Source organism: Sinocyclocheilus rhinocerous, unplaced genomic scaffold (genome assembly GCF_001515625.1).
Source record: "Sinocyclocheilus rhinocerous isolate Xijiao unplaced genomic scaffold, SAMN03320098_v1.1 scaffold340, whole genome shotgun sequence".
Classification (NCBI taxonomy): domain Eukaryota; kingdom Metazoa; phylum Chordata; class Actinopteri; order Cypriniformes; family Cyprinidae; genus Sinocyclocheilus; species Sinocyclocheilus rhinocerous.
Window position 1 is genome coordinate 1030368 of NW_015670980.1, and position 20568 is coordinate 1050935.

Below are 20568 nucleotides of genomic sequence, written 5' to 3' on the forward strand. Positions count from 1 at the left end.
AAGATATTTTGTAAATTTCCTACTGTAAATATATCAAAACTTTATTTTTAATTAGTAATATGCATTGCTAAGGACTTCATTTGGACAACTTTAAAGGCAATTTTCTCAATATTTTGATTTTTTTGCATCCTCAGATTCCAGATATTCAAATAGTTGTATCTCGGCCAAATATTGTCCTATCCTAACATGTTGTATAAATCTCAATTTCGAAAAATTGACACTTAAGACTTTTTGCCCCGCCCCTTTTTAAAATAGCCAATAGCGTTCGTTTATATCATCAAACTGCAAGCTTTTAATGCTTATATCTTCTAAATGCGAATTTTGTCACTGTTTTGGAGCACACTGCCTTATAGATAACCTTAAGACTAACATATTGATACTAACACCCAAAAAACTTTAATTTTGATTTCATGGGGACTTTAAGTTATGTTAGACTTGTACATACTCTATAGAACAGAAAATGAATACAGTATATGTGGCAAACTGCTTCATTAACACTTTAGAATGAGGTGAGAAACGCGAAAGAGCAAGTGAGAAGAAACACACAAAAGAGGCTATTGATGTTCGTTGAAACATTCATACTAATGAGGTGCTGTGAAAACGGGGCTCGATTGATGAAATATCAATGCTCTGGATATCTAGAGAGACAGAGCGAGAGGTACAGGAAAGTGCACTTCCCCTCCAGCCTTCATAAATTCTCCAGTCGTCCTCAAGGAGGACAGACCGTTTGAGCACTAATGCAGGTATTTGAGTGAGCTGAGCGCAGACAGACGGGCCGCTCTTTGATCTGATGCTGTCTCTCATTTTAATGGGGCTGAGCTTTAGTCTTTCTGTAATCCAATCCCTCATTTCTGCCCCATTACAGCTCCTCATCTCTCAGTCCATCCCTCACTCTGCCTCCTGTGTTTCTCCTCATTTTCTCATTTACTCTTTCATCCCACCTCTCAAACACCACTCACCCTGTTATTAGAAGTAGAGCGAGTACAGATTTCTTTCGTAATGACTCCCACCATATTTAACAAGCATTTTTAAGCAGTTAGGAACCATGTACTAAAGTAGTGTTAAGGTAGTGTATGAAGCAGTATGCAGCAAAGTAAACGTTTCAAACTGTAACTGTCACGTACATTTTAAATATTAAGGTAAATAAAAATTTCGCTTTTTTTTTTTTTTTTGTGTGAAAATGTTTTCAATTTAAGCATCTGGCCAAATAACGAGCGAAGAAGGAGATGTCAAAGAGACCATTAAGTGAAAATTGGGGTTTTGTGGTTTTAAGACTATGTCTATTAGTCTAAAAAACTGAGAGAAGGCCTTTTACAGGCTTTTTCCTTCTGGTAAAACAGATCAGAAACAGTGCCACAATTATATTACATTGCTTCTTGCACATTTTGCGGCACTTTCGAAGTGAAACGTCCATTGGCATTTCTCTGAAACAGATCAATGCAGCAACATTTCATTATTGTGGTTGTTGATCTACGTATCGTGGCAATTAGGAAATTTAATGGCCAGTGAATTGTGCTAAAAGGTTAATAGTCATTTGGATTTGAAAATAACATAAACTAACCTAATTGTTAACAAAAGCAAATTTAAGATAAAAATGCATTTGCTGAAGCAACCATGCTGTTTTAGCTTGCTTCTACAAGTCTTTAAATTATTTTACTGTCATTCGAACCTGAGCACTCCACATTGGTGAGGTTCCAAGCAAGTTTACTAAGTCAGAAAAGCAACACTTATCCAGCTGGATATGTGATGCAGATGTCAATACAATATGTTTTAGTTTGCAAATAATGCACTACAGTAAAGGTCATAATAACATAGTATTGTGCAAAGAACTGTATAGAAATAAGTCTATATTAATCAATAACCTGGCTTTGTAATCATATTTTTGTGTGTTTTACTGCCACTAGTATTCAGTTTTGAAACTGCAGTGATAGACATGTTTTTTTAAAAATTAGAGGTAGATGAATGTGTTTCCGATGAGCCTGTTTCAAATGTGAATGTTACTCACCATTAATTATACTAATACTAGCTGTAGCAAGCGCTTAATTATCCATGTTAGGATGTTTCTAATCATCTGCTGAACTACATCTGCCTTCAATCTGATGCATAATCAGCCGGACTGCTGAAGCAGCTCTTACATTATCATGCTCTTCTCTGAACCTCTGTAATGTAGTCGTTCATTAGCAGAGTCGCCAGCGCGTCTTTAATGTGAAGAATCAGCAGCATTGATCCGCTCCTGTGAAGCAGAGAGTCCTCAGGGAGGAGTGTAGTACTGAGGAGACACCTCGCTTCAGATGGCTTCATCCTGAGTGTTTATGATGGCTCTTATCATCTCTCTCTGAGGACTCTGCTGCTTTATGATAGTAAGCTTTGTAATCATATTTTTGTGTGTTTTACTGCCACTAGTATTCATTTCAGTTTTGAAACTGCAGTGATAGACATGTTTTTGTAAAAATTAGAGGTAGATGAATGTGTTTCCGATGAGCCTGTTTCAAATGTGAATGTTACTCACCATTAATTATACTAATACTAGCTGTAGCAAGCGCTTAATTATCCATGTTAGGATGTTTCTAATCATCTGCTGAACTACATCTGCCTTCAATCTGATGCATAATCAGCCGGACTGCTGAAGCAGCTCTTACATTATCATGCTCTTCTCTGAACCTCTGTAATGTAGTCGTTCATTAGCAGAGTCGCCAGCGCGTCTTTAATGTGAAGAATCAGCAGCATTGATCCGCTCCTGTGAAGCAGAGAGTCCTCAGGGAGGAGTGTAGTACTGAGGAGACACCTCGCTTCAGATGGCTTCATCCTGAGTGTTTATGATGGCTCTTATCATCTCTCTCTGAGGACTCTGCTGCTTTATGATAGTAAGATTAAAAAGTCCAGACTGAAAGAGAGAGAGGGGTTTGGTCATGATGAATGGAGATAAGGAGACAGATGTGGACTGGAAGGAAGATGTACGTATGAAGGAGTTTACTGTAGACCCAGTGGAACCTTTTATTGCTCTGGGTTGTGTTTTCATAGCCCAGAAGACCTAATGGAGGTCTCAGTTATCTTTATGATATCCTGATCTTAAGTATCAACTTATATGTTTCAGGCATGTCTCCCAAAACCCCTTAGAGGGAAAAAAGACCACTGATTAGGGATGTAATGATTAACCGTGAGCCGGTTGAAAATCGATTCAAAATGTGACGATTCAAATCGGTTGAGATGCTAAACAAATCGCAATTCAATTAGGGGTAGGAGTTTATATGAATGTATGTCTGAGGGGAACTTACTGTCTTTAGAAAAGTTTAGATGGTATTTTTTTTCTTTTCATCTTGTCATAAGTGCAGCGCTACTTTGTTTACAGCGGAAACTAAGGAAACGCTATAGTTTCACAAAACTGAAGTCAAATCATTCTGTTTTTGTTTCAAATTTCGAAATTATACAATCTAATTTAGATTAAAAACTGCTCAAGTTGCATGTATGCAGCATCTTTGTTTGTATCATGATTAAAATGCAGTGGTTGCCTCTTAATTTTAAATGGTAAGAGCACAGACAAAGCATCATTTTGTTTATACACTCTTAAAAATAAAGGTGCTTCACGATGCCATAGAAGAACCTTTTTGTCTAAATGGTTCCATAAAGAAACTTTAACATCTGAAGAACCTTTCTGTTTCACAGAAGGTTCTTTGTGGCGAAAGAAGGTTCTTCAGATTATGAAAAGGTAAGAAAGAGATGCTTCTTTAATGAACCTTTGACTGAATGGTTCTTTGTGGAACCAAAAATGGTTCTTCAATTGCATCGCTTGAAGAACCTTTTGAAGCACCTTTATTTTTAAGAGTGTACGCAGTCAATGGTATTTCCACACATGAGAGGCAGTGTGATCTGTGCCAACATAACGAGATCCACTAGTGGAAACTCATTTTTAGTCTTATGTTTTTTGTCTTAAATCTCATTTTGTTAAAAAAATCGTGAATCGAATCGAATTGTGAAATCAAAATCGTGAATCGAATCGAATCGTGACTTGAGTGAATCGTTACATCCCTACCGCTGATTGTTGTACATTTTATAATTGCTTTATATTAAGTGAAAAACAGCTATTGAACTGGTGTTTCACATCATAGGCGTTACTATATTTTGTATTTTTGCTCGGTTGGAACACTGTATTGACCAATCAACATCCAGAATCAAAGCTACGGTATGCATATTATACTACAGGATACGGGTGCTTCTCAATCAGAAGGTTGCATCCTAGTAGGGTCAAGCATCTGCGACATGATCAGCCGCCATCGAAGGCCGTCTCAGTTTGAAGGATCCCGTTTTGCATTTGCAATTGTGCATATTTTGAAGGGTGTATCAAGCATACCGTTGGTGTCATCCAATCACCCACAATCCTCTGCACGCATTCCAATTAATACAAATAAATAAATAACTGGCAGTATTAAATCGCCACTGAGCTTGTCCAATTTCATTGTAATGCAAGATTTTTTTTTTTTTTTTTGATTATGTATTGCTAATGTTTTCTCCTGTTTTATTCTAAATCACATAATACTAATTTGGCCATGATGTAAACCACTGGGAGGCCACCAATGGTTGTCATTCGCTGTGTTGCATTAAGAGAAAGTTGGTTAATATAAAGTATTTTCCCAAAAATATTTTTGTTATAGTATTTTTATGCCGTAACCGTGTGGGAGGCAACCTTTATGACATAGCCATGTGGACTTTGTGTGTATTTCCTGTTTAAAACCGCACTAATAAAAACGTAATACATTTATTTCATGCTAAGTATAGTTCAAGTCTATTAACATATTTACTGAAATATTGCTCGAGACTTAATGATAGATATATAAACAAATCTACTTAAACTTTATTTGACTTTTTTTATTTGTGCACATTGCGCATTTTTAATATTAAGCCTAAACTGTGTTTGATGAGGATTGTATGATCTTTGAATAATATCAGTCTTTAAATGACAAGATATTTAAAGTGTACCTGAAGTATAGTTCCACTTAAATATACTTCAGCATATCTTTAATTGGACTTCAGCACTACTTCCACACTATTAAAGTTCATTAAGTACAAAATTAGTTGTTGCAATTTAGCAGACTTTAAATATACAAGTTTAGTATGCCAAAAGTACAATTGCAGGTTTTTTTATCAAGTACATAAATGCATGCATGTAAATGTCTTTGTAGGCTAGTATACTACTACATTTAAACGAAATAAATGTATTTCAAATACATTTTAGTATATATGTTTTTTTCACTAGGGTGTTTAATACTGTGGAAATGTAATGAGTGATGAGATTGCCAATGAAAATAACATCACTTTTTCTCATTCTCAGGGTCTTTCAGAAGTGAAGGAATTAAAGCGTCTGATGTCCTCCCTGTGCTGAGAGAAAAAGTAGCGTTTGTATCAGGTGAGTGTGAGATCTGTGAGATGTTTTGAGTGTGAGTGACAAAAAACAATTTCACCCTAATGTTATTTGCTCACACATTTTGAAAATGACTGATGTTTGACACTGAGCCTTTCTCGTTTGGCTCTGGTGTCGGTGGTGCATCCAGCTACAGCACATCCAGATCTGTAATGATCTGTTCTTAAAGGGGTCATATGATGCTTTTTTAAAGATCATTATTTTGTGTAGAAATGCGTTGCACAAATTCGAACATCTGGGTTGTAAATAAATCTTAACCAATGATCCCTAATTGCATCTACTTCCGGAAGGCCAAATAAAGTGCTTTTGATCTAATATTTCCACATCGTGACGTAGACATGTGGGGGTGTGTTAGAACGAGCCGTTTTAGGTAGGCGTGGCTGACTCTTAACTTTTATAAAGAATATCTCTTTGGATTTGAGACTTTAGTCTTTGCAACTTAACAGATCTTCTTTATGCACCAAGAGCTTGTAGCACTCCAAAGAGAGGAAAACTTGAAATCGCATCATATGACCCCTTTAACTGTGGAGGGGTTTTCTCGAAACTTTACAGATTTCAACCTGCGGCTGTTTCACATGTTAACAGCTGGCTGAATTTAGTGAGCTTGTTCAAGCATGCCATGCAGAAGTCAAAATATTGGATTTGAGGCACAGTGATTTGTGTGCTAGTTAATCTTGTGAGATGTGAGATACAGCAACCATCTGTATTACAAGCCTGTAATGCAACCACTCTCTGTCCGTCTACAATACAATTTGAATGCTTAGTGATGTGAAACTGCCATAATGAACTTTGTATGAGTTCTCTCTTACCTACGTGTATGAATGAAATCAATCTCAAAATCAAGGTGTTCAGGACACTTTATTTATGGAAAAATGAGGGATGAATCTCTAGGGGTGTCAGTAATGATTTGTCAACACAATCTCTACTTGTTTTTTGCCTTCTTCCTTCCTTTCTCTCATACACATTTTATCATGGATCCTGTTCTCTAGCCCCCCTTTTTTCCCACTATTTCCTAAAACTGCTTCTAATGAAAGTTAGGTATAAAAGTTTAGTAAGCCTAAATATGAGCAATAGTAATAGGAATGTAGTAACGCTTGCTATAGATAACACACATGATGCTACCTTCAAAGACTTATTTAGGCCATAATAGAGATAGTATGCAATTTATGGTAAAAACTGGCAGTTGTGGTGGCTAGAAATTAACCATAAAAAAGTATGGTGAAATTTTTTTCAGTATTACAGGATGGCATAATGATGCCTGTATAACTCACAATTTATAACTGTATGTTTCATTAAGTGATATAATGTTAATTTACTGTCAAAGGTACAGATAGCATTTGCTTTTCCTCCCACCTCATATTATTTCCATCACAAAAGTGTACCCAAAGTTTCTCAGAGCAAAGCAAAAGTCTTGCAAGTGAATGCAACGTTTCTCAGGGGAAGAGAACGAGAGAACGCAAACGTATTGAACTATAATGTTTCATTCCATCTCATCTCTGTATATTTATGATGACAAAAAAATATATATATATATTTAAATGTAAATATATGTAATGTGTCACTCAGGGACTTCTGGGAATGTCCTTTTACTATGTTTAACAATAAATAATACAGTGATTCATAGTTTGTACTTCCAAAACACATAATAAAATTGCATATGTTAAACGATTTCCTTTTTGTTTTTTTTTGCAGGAGGTCGTGATAAGAGAGGTGGCCCCATCCTGACCTTTCCTGCCAGGAGTAACCATGACCGAATAAAACAGGAGGACCTGAGACGACTCGTAACGTATCTGTCCACTGTGACCAGGTGAGCTTAATGTTAATGTGTGGATCAAACAAACTGCAGAGCAGACTTGAGCATTATGGATGTAAATGTGTCTTTATTCTGTATAAACGGGTCTCTGCTCTGCTCTCCTGGGCTGTTTTCAGAGCAGATAGTCTCAGCTCTTGCATTACAAGAATCATACGACATAGTACAATATTATCACAGCGCAGGAATTTGAATAAACTTTGCCTTACTGTGGTTTTGTTCTCTATGCTCCTCACTGAGAGAATTATTCAAGAACAAGCATTTACATTCCCACAGTGAAAAGTTGTGTTTGTAAAATTGGAAGTTGAATAATAGCATAACTCTAGTTTGACATGTCTCTGATTAGCTGTGTTGCTGGGTAATTGACATGATATGTCTAAATCTGAAACGTGTATTATTATACATGCAAGCTCATATTATCTAGTGTACTTTTAAAAATGAATCTGTACAGTATTTTCAGGTTCTTATGTAAATGCATATTAATTGTAGCCTGAAAATATATGGACAACCTAATAATTTAAACCATAAAATTTTAAAGTTCTTGAAGTAATGGATTTCAAAGATACCCAGGAACCTTAGCAACCACATAGCAACACTCTAGCAACCGACCCTGGTACATTAGCAACCACACAGCAACACCCTAGCAACCGCCTAAAATACCCTAGCAGCCACTCTGAGGTCCTTAGCATCTATCTATCTATCTATCTATCTATCTATCTATCTATCTATCATCTCAGACTGTATTGCCTTTAAAACATTAAAACTTTAAGCTTTTAAAACTACTTTAAACTTCAAACTATTTCAGACTGCAAACCATTAAACTTAAAACGTTTTTAAACTTCTCAAACTTTTCAAACTTCTTAAAGGGGTGGTTCTTTGCGATTTCACTTTTTTAACGTTAGTTAGTGTGTAATGTTGCTGTGTGCTCAAACTGATAAGCGATATTAACGACGCCTTGTTTACAATGCAAACGGAGCACATGCCGCTGGGGTGAGGGGTGGGACGTTTAGACGCGCACTAGAGACGGTTGAGCCAATCACAACACACTGGACTAGCTAACCAATCAGAGCCCATCGCCTATTTCTGAGGGAGGGGCTTCATAAAAGAAGGAAAAGATCAGCCCGTTTCTCAGAGAAGGGACAGAGAGGTGTGGAATAAAGGTAAATTATGTGAAAAATAATGTGTTTTTTTTTTAAACGAAGCATTAACACATGTTAGACTGCACCCCATAAACACAATCAAGCCTAGAAAAAACCCAGTGAACCACCTCTTTAAACTTTTTGGTCCGGCTTTCTCAAGCCAACTTAAAATTTGTCTTGACAAACGTTTTAATCTAGTTTCAACCATACCATTTTAAAGGTCTTGAAGTAATGGATTTCAAAGATATTCATTTCTTTCTTTTTTTATTTGTTATTTGTCTCTTTAAAATGATCTAAATTGCAGCCTGTAAATAACAGTGACAACCTTAAATTCTTGAAAAGTCATGGATTTCAAAGGAATTTTGTCTATTTAGTTAGTTAGCTGGTTGAAGGTTAGCTTTTGTCTCTTTAAAATGATTCACAAACCACTAGAAAAGGCACGGCAGTTCATTGATCTAAAGGTGTTTGACCCCTGAATAGACTGAAAAATAATGACATCTTGTCTTCTGCAGCCTTACTGCTGTGCTCTGTTGTAAAAGTGCGTTACTTGGGTGTATACCTGTTAACATTAATTGAAATATTCTGTTAGAATATTTAGATAAACTGGCTCCTTTGCATTAAATTGTCAGGTCTGGTATTGTGCCAGTGTTGCTTCCGTTTCTGTCTGTGTGTTATAACAGCAGCTGACCTCACTGGGCCACTGATCAATGCTGTCACTGCCCTCAGTTGTCAGCATCAAAGCTGTGAGCTAAGCAGTGAACAAAGATGGACTTAATGCGAGTTTAATTAGGAGGAAGAGAGAAAGAAACTGAAGGGAGGGAGAGCCCCATCTCTTTAAGCCATTCCCACAAGCTATGATTCATTAGTGTTTTGATGTGTCGGTGCCCACAAACATCTGAGCTTCTGTCCCCTTTAGCTGCTCTTTAACGCAAAACAGCTTTCAGCTTCACGCAGATGAACTGAAAGGAGCGATGCTGGTTCTCTGAGAGGTATCAGTTACCCTGTTTCATGACGTGATGTGGTTAAGCGTCTCGAACTTGTGTGTTTAGTATAGGAGGGTCTGCCTGACGTGTTTCCAAAGCATTGTTCCTCCACCCTTTGCATTAACCGGACCCTCCATTCTGTCAACCAAAAGATGTCCTCATTAGCAAAGAAGAACAAGTCATCCACGTCCATTATGGATGTATAAATATCACAGTAGACACAGAACCCGGCCCAGTTTGATTTCCACTCGGGAGCAGCGCTTGCATCATCAGTGTCGGATGGATCAGCGTAAAGCAGTGCAGGCTGCTGGTTTGGTGAAGAGGGAAAATCAATGTTATTGAGTCAGCTTGCTAACCCCCCTTCAGGCTATGATTCATGCCCTGTGCTTCCTGCGCTGGCATATGATATAGTGTTTGTGACACGCTCTTTTGATTCTTGTCTGCGTTCATGTTTGCCTTAAAATGAGTATTCTGTCATCGTTTGCTCACCATCATGTCGATCCAAACCGGCATGACTGACTGGAGCACAAAAAGAGATGTTTTAAAGAATGTAGGCATACTAAAAAAAGCATCATAAAAGTATCCATCTTGTGCTCTACAAGTTCCAAATAGAACAAAATGATATGGCTTTGGAACAGCGGGTTTATTAGTGGCTAAGCTGGATTTGAAATTAACACCAAACGTGATTTATAAATCGAAACTGGACAGTTGGCCAAATATAAGATTGGAAAAATAAAATATGGTCAAAGTCGTGAAGTATGAAAATAAAAGTGTCTGTCCCCTCAACACTGAGAAAGTTTGGTGTAGAAATCATCACATGCAGAATAAAAATAAGATATAATGGCCGTGAATTAACAATTAGTTCCCAAAACATTCATTTATGGTCACATTTAATTCATTCGTTTACATTCACTACATTCAGTTTATGTAGTGCAACAAAACGTCTAATTATCGTCAAGTTATGTTTACCACAGACCTTATATTGCTCAGGAATTGAAAAAAAAAAACCCATAGGAAAATCTCAAAGGAATTTGTGGCGAAATGTTGCCTTAACTACTTTGTACTTACATTTAAATTAATCATTTGGTAGAATGCACTTATTGTGTACATACATGTTTTACATTGTACTTATATTTTAACAAATGCCTGCATGTGATTACATTTGTAATTAATTTCTGTAATTACATTTATACTTACACTGTTGAACCTTCGCTTACACCTTAACCACCAAACCTGTCCCTAACCTCACCCGTATGATATCCCGCCTCAATAGCAGCAAAAGTGATTTGCAATACAATATGAACAAAATAAGTACATTGTACTTAAATCCATAGTAGTTAAGACCACTTAATATAAAGTGGGACTGAAAAATAAAACAAGAGATGAAGAGGTCTGTGATGGCATTTGGTGAACGTTAAGTTCTTTGTTTTTCTTGAGTTAGTTTGTCTGGGATGAAGATTTAAGGCTGTGTTAAGTGTTTATGTCCAGCTATTGAATTACTCAACACAAAGTCGACAGTGTGGCTTTGGCAGTAGTTCATCCCATCGCAGGAGTAAAGTGTTAGAATTTATGGCTGTTGTTTTTGACTTGATTCCCACACAGACCTCAGAATGGTAGGAAATGAAAGAGGCTTATATGTGCCATTATGTAGTTCCTAAACACACAGTGTTTTTACTGACTTTCTGTCATCTTTATTTCCTCTTTGAGGCATACGGAAATCTGTGTGCTGTTAATTTTACCGTCACTGAAGCACTGGTGAGTTATTTTTATCTTCCAATCTCTGCGCGCTACTTCAAAAGCATGAGCCAGAAATAGAAGCCGAGCTGTTTCCGCTTAAGCTGATGAGAACAATCCTCGAGGAACATTTTAAATGGTGTCTAAACAAATCCCCCTGTTGTGTTCCAAGAGGATAATTGGTAGAAGAGATTCTGAGTGATAGCATTTATATGGAAATTCAAGAACCAAAGTGGTTTAAATGCAATAAAGAGGCCAAATGTGCAGCACTTTATGGTCTGAAGGACACACTAGTACTCCTGTACACACTCTCTTGCTCTTTCATTGTCCTTTTCTCTGGGTCAAGTGACTCATTTAATATGAGTCAGACAGGAATCCTCATCAAAAGTGGCCCACACTCTCAGCGTTTTGTATAAGAAGCTCATAGAAGACAACATTTAGCATTTGAAAAGATTTTAGGACCATTTCAAAGTTTTCATGATCATGTCATAATCCGTTCCAAAAATGTTATAAAGGCTGAAAACTATACATATACATGAGCAGGGGAGGACCTAACCAATAAGTGAGGTAAGCAGCTGCTTAGAGCCCCAGGGAATCACAGGGCCCCATCTGATATTGGCAAAACAGATACTCCAGAGTGTATTTGTGTTGGAGGTTTCTATTTTCAAAGTCTTTTTGCCGCGTTGTGCAATGCAGCCAATCACATTCATATGTCTTGATTTCTTGAACACAATGGTCAATCAGAGGTGTTAAAGTTAGAATCCACTCACTGCCCAAAACGCTAGAGTTTTTGTTCAGTGCCAAGTTTCTCTACACTGGCGAATCTTCTCATGTGCACCGATAATATGATTATTTCCCGTAATCAGAGTAAGGACCTAATCACAGTAAGATGTTTACATGACACAAGCAAACCTTTTCACTCCTGTTTACATGCAATTTTCATTATTCTGATTAGAAGTGTGGTTATTTTTATAGCCATTATTCGCATACCACACAGCGCAAATGATGAACTCACATATACATTAGGCATGTGGCCACTGGCCACTGGCCACTGCCTACTTACTTCAATTGAAAAATATGTCTATGGATGAATTGGAAGGCTATTCAGCATCGAGATAGGTTTGCCTACGCTGTCTTTGCACCGTCTCTTCGCACTGACCAATCGCACAGCAAGTTGTGTCGACAGAGTTTACAATTCAGAGTTGAAAACTTATGTAATCTCACAAACTTCATTAATGAAATTATGTGAACAATACGCAGCATCCATGTACGTCCAAGCACATGTACATGTGATTAAGGCATTTACATGCCTGGTAATTGCTATTAAAATTGTACATCACATAGTTTAATGCAGTTGTGGTTACTACATTCATTCCAGTTAGTTTATATAGACAGGTGTGTGCCTTTCCAAATCATGTCCAATCAACTGAATTTACCACAGGTGGACTCCAATCAAGTTGTAGAAACATCTCAAGGATGATCAGTGGAAACAGGATGCACCTGCGAGCTCAATTTTGAGTGTGAATTGTGCATGAATACTTATGTACATGTGACTTTTTTTTCGTTTTTCATTTTTAATAAATTTGCAAAGATTTCAAACAAACTTCTTTCATGTTGTCATTATGGGGTATTGTTTGTAGAATTTTTAGGAAAATAATGAATTTAATTCATTTTGGAATAAGGCTGTAACATAACAAAATGTGGAAAAGTGAAGCGCTGTGAATACTTTCCGGATGCACTGTATGTAAAAGAAAAGATTCAGTGTGTAGTGATTACAAAGAGAGTTCTCTTTGTGTGCTTTCTTGGCTATGCATAATCCATTCACAATTTGACTAAAAGCTTTGTTTTTTATGCTGCTAGAAGACCAATGGCCTCTAACATGCTGCAAAGGTCTTAAAATTGCAGTAGACGGGACCAAAATATGATATGTCAAACTAGTCTAGAGCACCCTAACTAGTACTCTCAGTGATTTGATTCTGGAACCAGTAAATGCCAAATAATTCATTATAAATAACAATATGATTATAAATAACATGATTAAATCATTGTAAATTAAATAATTTTAATTAACAAGTAAGGTATAGCTTATGATACATTATTTGTTTATGTGACAACTGTCTTAACTGTCTCACAACAGGGATATTTACCTCAGAAAAGAAAGTATACACATACTTTTGAGATTTATAGGCCTTGTGTTTTGTGTCATGATTTATTTATTTTTTTTGCTTTGATTTCTCAAAATGATTCACTTGTTTTTATGGGCTCATTGCACTATCCCATAGACAACTTGTGAAGGGGTAAATAAACCCTATACCTGGAATTTGCTTAGGGCCCCCAAATCACTAAAGTCAGCACCAGACAATACCTGTCACAGGTATTTTTCACATCAGTTTTGTTTTCTTGTCAGTTGCATTGCGCTGCTCTTTGGGGACTCAAAGGCAGTAAAGCATATTTTCTGTAAAGCCGCTCACTAGAGCTTAAAAACATTGAAACACGGAGACATACAACGCTGTAAAGCTGCTTTGAAACCATATATTGTGAAAATTCTATACACTATACAAATACCTGCTTTGTTCATTTGGAATAATAGTGTAGCAAATTACACTGCATGAAAAGAGCTGCATACGGACCAGTAAACTCCTCTACACACCGCAGATTTTCGGACAAATCTGGGAGTATTACTGACCAGACACGGGAAATATCATGGTCCGTATACTGCCAAACCAATTCGGATGTATGTTACTGAGGTATACTTCCGTGCAACAGCCATTTGTTGCCATGGCAAGTAATCCCCTCAAAAAAAAAATTTTCAGGGGGACATTCACACCTTTGTGCCACTGTGCCCTCCCCTTTTGGTAATTCGTGTTAAACTGGATTGGTTGATTTGAAACTAAACCCATCCCTAAACCAGACAGCTGTTGGGCCACTGTTACGGACTGCTCAGAGACTGAGTGAGGACCCAAATGCAGTGTTTATTAGGAAAGTCCAGAATCGAAATCAGACAGCAGGCAAGGGTCAACACACAGGCAATCAGTCCGACTAAACAACAAGGCAGAGCACACAGGCAAAGAGTCCAAAAACCAAGATACATATAAACAGGAGAACCCCTCAGCGATGCAGTGTAATACTTACGAGACTTCGCAAAGAATGACAAACTAAACCGGACTTATATAGGGTGAGCAGACAGGGTAAATGAGACACAGGTGCAAATAGTGAGTGTTGATGAGTCCGGGCAAAGGATTATGGGAAATGAAGTTTTTGATGGAGTGGTAAAGTCTGGGATGGAGTGCCCTCTAGCGAAACTCACGGGCACTCCAGCTAGAGATCATGACAGCCACTGAGCACACAGACTTTCCTCAAAAGTCATTTCATTGGTAAACTTGTGATTTACCCCACATTTAAAAGCCTTAGGTGGGATTTACACTTTCGCCTAGCTCCGCTCCGTGAGCCTCCACTGACTGCACGCGCACCTTCCCAAATGGACGAGGCGTTCGCTGTTGTGCTATTCTTTAAAATGACAGGGGGCGACGAGGAGTAATTGTCCTCTAAACCATCGGGAATCACCGGCAATAATTAATGCCGGTACAAGACTTATCGCGTGATGAATGAGTTGATGAATTAATAATTTCTTTATATACAAACTGATCTTAAGCTTTTGGGTTTATTTCACATCAAACACAAGACAACTTTAAGCAAATAGTGTATAAATAGTATCTAAATGAATTCTTATTCTATTTTTATGCAATAAAAATAAAACGTACTTCAATTAAAAAGCCTTGGACAAACTATGCAAAAAAACTATGCATTGTTTTCTCTCAAAACACCTGATGGAGTTTGAACTTCACATCAATTTGCTTCTGTTTCACACAAATGCCGGCACAGACCTGCATGTTCGGCCAGAGTCGCCTTGAACTCGTGCATCTTCGGAAACGGAGCTGTGCGGAAAGTTACAAAAAATGCCGTGCACACCGCCATGCGAAATGAGTTCTCGCGCACTCAAAGCGAACTTCCGCCAACACCGCGATGACGTCATATTTGCGGTTGACCTTTACAGGTGAATGATGTGATTGGTTAAATTTAAAATATTTCCCTCCCACAAACACTACAGGTGAATGATGTGATTGGTTGCAGACCAGTGTTGGGCAGTAACGCATTACTTAGTAACACGTTACTGTAATTTGATTACTTTTTTAGTAACAGAGTAATTTAACGTGTTATAATTTTCAAAATAGTAATAGAGTATAGTTACAAGCCAATGTCTCTATATGTTACTGCCGCGTTACATTGCTGACAGAATGCATGTGTTTTATAATCTAGATTGTAAAAAGGGTGTAGCACACGCACTGTCGAGTCCAGTGCCAGTGGCAACAGTGCGGCGCGGGACAAGATGGGCGAGTGCGGGTGCGGGCGGTAGACACTCGTGTGTGTGCGGGATGCGGGAGAATAAAGTGATTCACGGGACTCCCGCAAAATAGAAATATCTAAACATAAAATATCTAAAACAAATAAAGTGTTATTCATCTATTGCACAAAAGCAACAATAACTAATATAAAATAAAAACTGATAAACAGGCGCGAGCGTAGGCAGAGTTTCTATTTAGGCTATAACACGTGTTAGCTGCGTTGAGCAATGTTGATTTCTGGAACGCAATGGCCAGTCAGGAGTGCAGTGCTGAAATGTGCATGCTCATGAATCCTCTCATTATAACACACAAATTGTAGCCATTATGAAAGATTCATTATGCATATATTAATTGTGTTATAACTTCATGTAAATGAAATTCATGGATGTAGCCACAGAAAAAAGTAACGTAACTAGTAATGTAACTAATTACTTTTGAAATAGTAACGTGATTACTTTTAAAAGGAGTAATCTGAAAATGTAATTAAATTACTAAATCACTTGCCCAACACTGTTGCAGACCATGGGGCAGATATACAAAATATAATTTAACCAACAATTGTTTTGTTTGTTTATTATGGGAAAATAGCATCCAAAACATATAAACAGTCAGAAAACAATTTCAACAAAAGACAACATTTAAAAATACAACATCTACTTTGAATGAAGATTTCAAACAAATGCAGTAAACAACTCATGAAATGATGTGTCCCAGCAGACTCCATTCCTCACTGTAGATCCTGTGTGCATCCACATCAACAACAGTATCTTCCTCATCTTACATTGAGCTCCACCATTTCTGTCCTCCACAATGCTCTTTCTGTGTTTATCCCTGTTGACCAGCAACTGCAAAACAACAGTAATGCTGACAATAATCACTACAGGCTAATAGCCTATTTAAGAACTTAACATCATGTCAATTTCTAAACTTGCTGTCTCTCTTTGGCATTTTAGCCACAGCTGTGATTGAGTGTTTCAGCTGGGCCTTTCCGGAGTGAAACTATAAAGACTTCTTCCTCATAGTCTCATCATAAGTCTTGCAGGATACTTAAAAAAATAAAATATGTTTAGTAAAGGAAAAATATTTAATTGGATAGGTGAAACAATACAAAAATTGATAGTAAAACATTGCAACAACCTTCTGAACATATGTTACCATTTAAAATATGTATTGTGTGTAGGATACTGTAGAAAAGAGGAAACATTATCTGAGAAAAATTAAAGTATAAATATAGTTTTGCCATCAAGTCTGTCACGAATCTGGTCTATGAACTTCTATGAACTCACCACCAGAGGTCACCCGCTCACCACATGGACTCTCACACTACACAGACTGTTACACTATACCCTGGACTACATTTCCCATCATCCATTGCACTGATTACACCCACAGCTGTAACCAATCACACACCCTACATAAGCCATGGACTTCCTCTCTCTCACTGCTGAGTATTGTATAGCGTTTATCATTCTCCTAGCGATAGCTACTCTACGGAGCCAGTTTCTAGTTTTCATAGTCTAGACATAGTCTTACCCTGCCTGTTTTCTCGTATTCTGATTCTTGCCTGTGTTTCTTGGATTAACCCTTGTCTCTTCATTCAGACTCTGTTTGTACCTCGCCTGGACTATTGCTCGTGTTTCTAGATTGCCCCTCTTGTCAAGCCCTCTGGATAACGTTCGCTGTCGACTGACTCACGCCCGTTTTGGATTGCTCATGTCTCGTCTGTGCCATACCTGTTTGCTGATGTTTTGACCCTGCCTGCTTCTGACCATGTCTCTGAATAAAGCTATGCGTATGGATCCGCACGTCTCTCGTCTTGTTCGCCACGTTACAAAGTCAAAGATATTAGTTAAGATATTAGTTTTAATTAATTAATTAATAATTATTATTTTTTAAATTAATTTAATTTACGCATTTAGCAGACGCTTACACTGCATTCAGGCTATACATTTTTTACCAGTCAGTTTTACACAATATAAGTAATCAGTCTTACCAGGTTTGTGTATGATGTTGAAGTGGATTCTTCCCAGAACTGTGCAAGCTTACAAATGTTTCAGTCTGTAGCTGTTGGTGTCTTCAAGAAGTGTGACTTGAGATCAGGTCAAACACAAAAGTCTTCGTAGCAGGGGGTGGGGTGTTTGTGTGTGTGTTTGTGGTGGTGGGAGAGGATCATTTACGAAGAGTTGGATATATAGGAGACCAGGGCTATCTGACACACTTTTTATATAAAATATTTATCAGGGGAGATATATTTTGAAAGTATTGCTTGTCTATATGCAATTTATAATTATAATTATATAAATACTCTTTGCTAGACTTGACTAAACATAACTATTAGACAGTATCTAAAAATCGTACAACATACATAGATATGTTCTCTAATGCCTCTGTCAAAAATAATAAGACTAGCTATGTTTGAGTTCAATATTATTAAGACTATTTTGAGGCTGTTTTGTGAAACTTCCCTGGCTCACCCCCTCCCTCCACCTGGGAACACAGTAAGCACCTTAACTGCTGCTCATTAACATATGAAAAGTCTGACAGCCACCAATCCTCACAACCAGCAGTTTCAGCTGTATATGTCCATGAAACTTCACAGATTCCTGTATATGTCCGTGTACACCAGAGTATGTGGGTATTTCTGGAAATTTACTGTTCTGTGTAACTTGGCTCAGGTAATTTCCACATACATCTGGCAAACCTGAAATTACACTGCAGTTTAACATGGCCAGATATTACCAGATTTGACCCTTTTCGTGCAGTGTTAGCTCAAACTGGAAATGTATTTTTAATAATCACAACCAATTATAATGAATTACATTTATTTATAGCAGCTGCCAGAAGTAACTGTAGCAGAATTAATATTACACTCAACTAATCTGTTTGTCCAGTGAACATTCAGTGTAATTTCATAACACCTCTAGAAATGCCAAGTTCTGTCATGAAACTCTAGATGGCACAGGCTGATAGGTTCATGTTTCACACACAGCTAACGAGCTTACTGCTTTACTTTTAAATGGCTGGTTAGCGTTCACTAGAGCATTTTGCAGCGCGCTTTCAGAGTTCCTCTGAAACCCTCCACCTTCCCCAGCTCCACCTGTATAGATCTGCTATGGGGTTATTTTATATGCTATTTGTGCAGCAGCAGTATGTCTTAAATACTCACAGCACCGTATCGGCTTATGTATTTGCAGTAGCAAGTTCCTGTACTTGCTTTGTACTTTCTTACAGTACTAACGCATTAGAGCATGTAGCAAGATCGGCTTGTTAAAGTGACTTTGTTTTGTAAGCAGTGACAGAATCAAAACTCATGTAATTGTGTTGCAACTCATTTAGCTCGTGAAGTTTATCTGGTTGCTGTGGTAATAAGGAGTCTGTTCTGCCCTTTTGGGGTTGTTTGGCATTTGGGAGAGGGTCCCACAGAATCTCATGGTTAGCTTGTTGGTTGTGGGGTGTTGGATTATTATGTCTTAAATACTCACAGCACCGTATCGGCTTATGTATTTGCAGTGGCAAGTTCCTGTACTTGCTTTGTACTTTCTTACAGTACTAACGCATTAGAGCATGTAGCAAGATCGGCTTGTTAAAGTGACTGTGTTTTGTAAGCAGTGACAGAATCAAAACTCATGTAATTGTGTTGCAACTCATTTAGCTCGTGAAGTTTATCTGGTTGCTGTGGTAATAAGGAGTCTGTTCTGCCCTTTTGGGGTTGTTTGGCATTTGGGAGAGGGTCCCACAGAATCTCATGGTTAGCTTGTTGGTTGTGGGGTGTTGGATTATTTGTTAAATATAACAAACAATAATGTGTCTGATATGTCCAGCTGTTACAATAATAACAACAACAGTAACAATAATAATTATTGTTATTATTATTATTTACAAGTGTTTTTCTAGTTATAATTATTTACTTCTTATGTATAATTATTCACTTATAATTAATTATGAGCTTATTTTATTTAGTACTCTAGTAGACTAATAATTACTTCATAATTGTTGCATTCCTTCTGGTAAATTTATGGAAATTTCTGCTTCTCTGTCGGTTTCAGTGAGGACGTGTGTAAGAGGGGTTTCACTGTGATCATTGATATGCGTGGCTCTAAGTGGGACCTGATAAAGCCGTTACTGAAGACCCTGCAGGAAGCGTTTTCAGCTGAGATCTGCGTAGCTCTCATCATCAAACCCGACAACTTCTGGCAGAAACAGAAGACCAACTTTGGCAGTGCCAAGTTCACTTTTGAGGTAAAAATGCAGTTATTGAGTAGTAGTCTAGTCCTCTGATCCTCTCTCTTGTAGTGAACATACTGCAGACTGTTATAATTCATTTATGGCTCACATCAAACAACAGGCAGGCTGTCCTTACTTTCACCCTAAACTGACATGTCTGTTTCTACCTTCTCACTGACAGACAAGCATGGTATCTGTGGAGGGGTTGACCAAACTTGTGGACCCATCTCAGTTAACAGATGACTTTGAGGGATCTCTGGAATATAATCATGAGGAATGGATTGAGCTCCGTGTCGCTCTCGAGGAGTTCCTGGCCAGCGCCGTTCACCTTCTCTCCCGCCTGGAAGATCTGCAGGAGATGCTGGCTAAGAAAGAGTTCCCGGTGGACGTGGAGGGCTCTCGGAGACTCATCGATGAGCACACTCAGCTGAAGAAGAAGGTGATGAAGGCTCCGGTGGAAGAGCTGGACCACGAGGGCCAGAGACTCTTGCAGTGTATCCGCTCCAGTGATGGCTTCTCAGGGAGGAACTGTATTTCTGGAAGTGCCGACTTCCAGAGTGTGGTTCCGAAGATCGCCAGTCTGCTGGATAAACTCCACAGCACCAGACAGCTCCTGCACCAGATGTGGCACCTAAGAAAACTGAAGCTGGATCAGTGTTTTCAGCTCCGATTGTTTGAACAAGACGCAGAGAAGGTAAGCGAGCACTGGTTTAACCTGGTATGAGTTGACAAAATTATGGCTGTTTACTGTGTAAGCCAGTCAGTGTGTGAGTAATTGAGAAAGTAAGTAAGTGAGTAATTCAGTGAGTGAGTAAGTAAATGAGCGAGTAATTCAGTGGGTGAGTAATTAAATAAATAA

At 38.0% G+C, this 20568-nt stretch overlaps 1 protein-coding gene across 1 annotated transcript in view; it reads left to right on the forward strand.

Moving 5' to 3' along the window:
- Positions 1-20568, forward strand: part of LOC107734488 (kalirin-like) — a gene marked incomplete at its 3' end in the record, with an annotated part of 179489 nt that overhangs the window by 81036 nt on the left and 77885 nt on the right. Inside the window, exons 2-4 of the mRNA XM_016546460.1 lie at positions 5327-5401; positions 7109-7223; positions 19532-19724. Coding sequence (XP_016401946.1) covers positions 5327-5401; positions 7109-7223; positions 19532-19724 — 383 coding nt within the window. The remainder of the gene's footprint in view (positions 1-5326; positions 5402-7108; positions 7224-19531; positions 19725-20568) is intronic.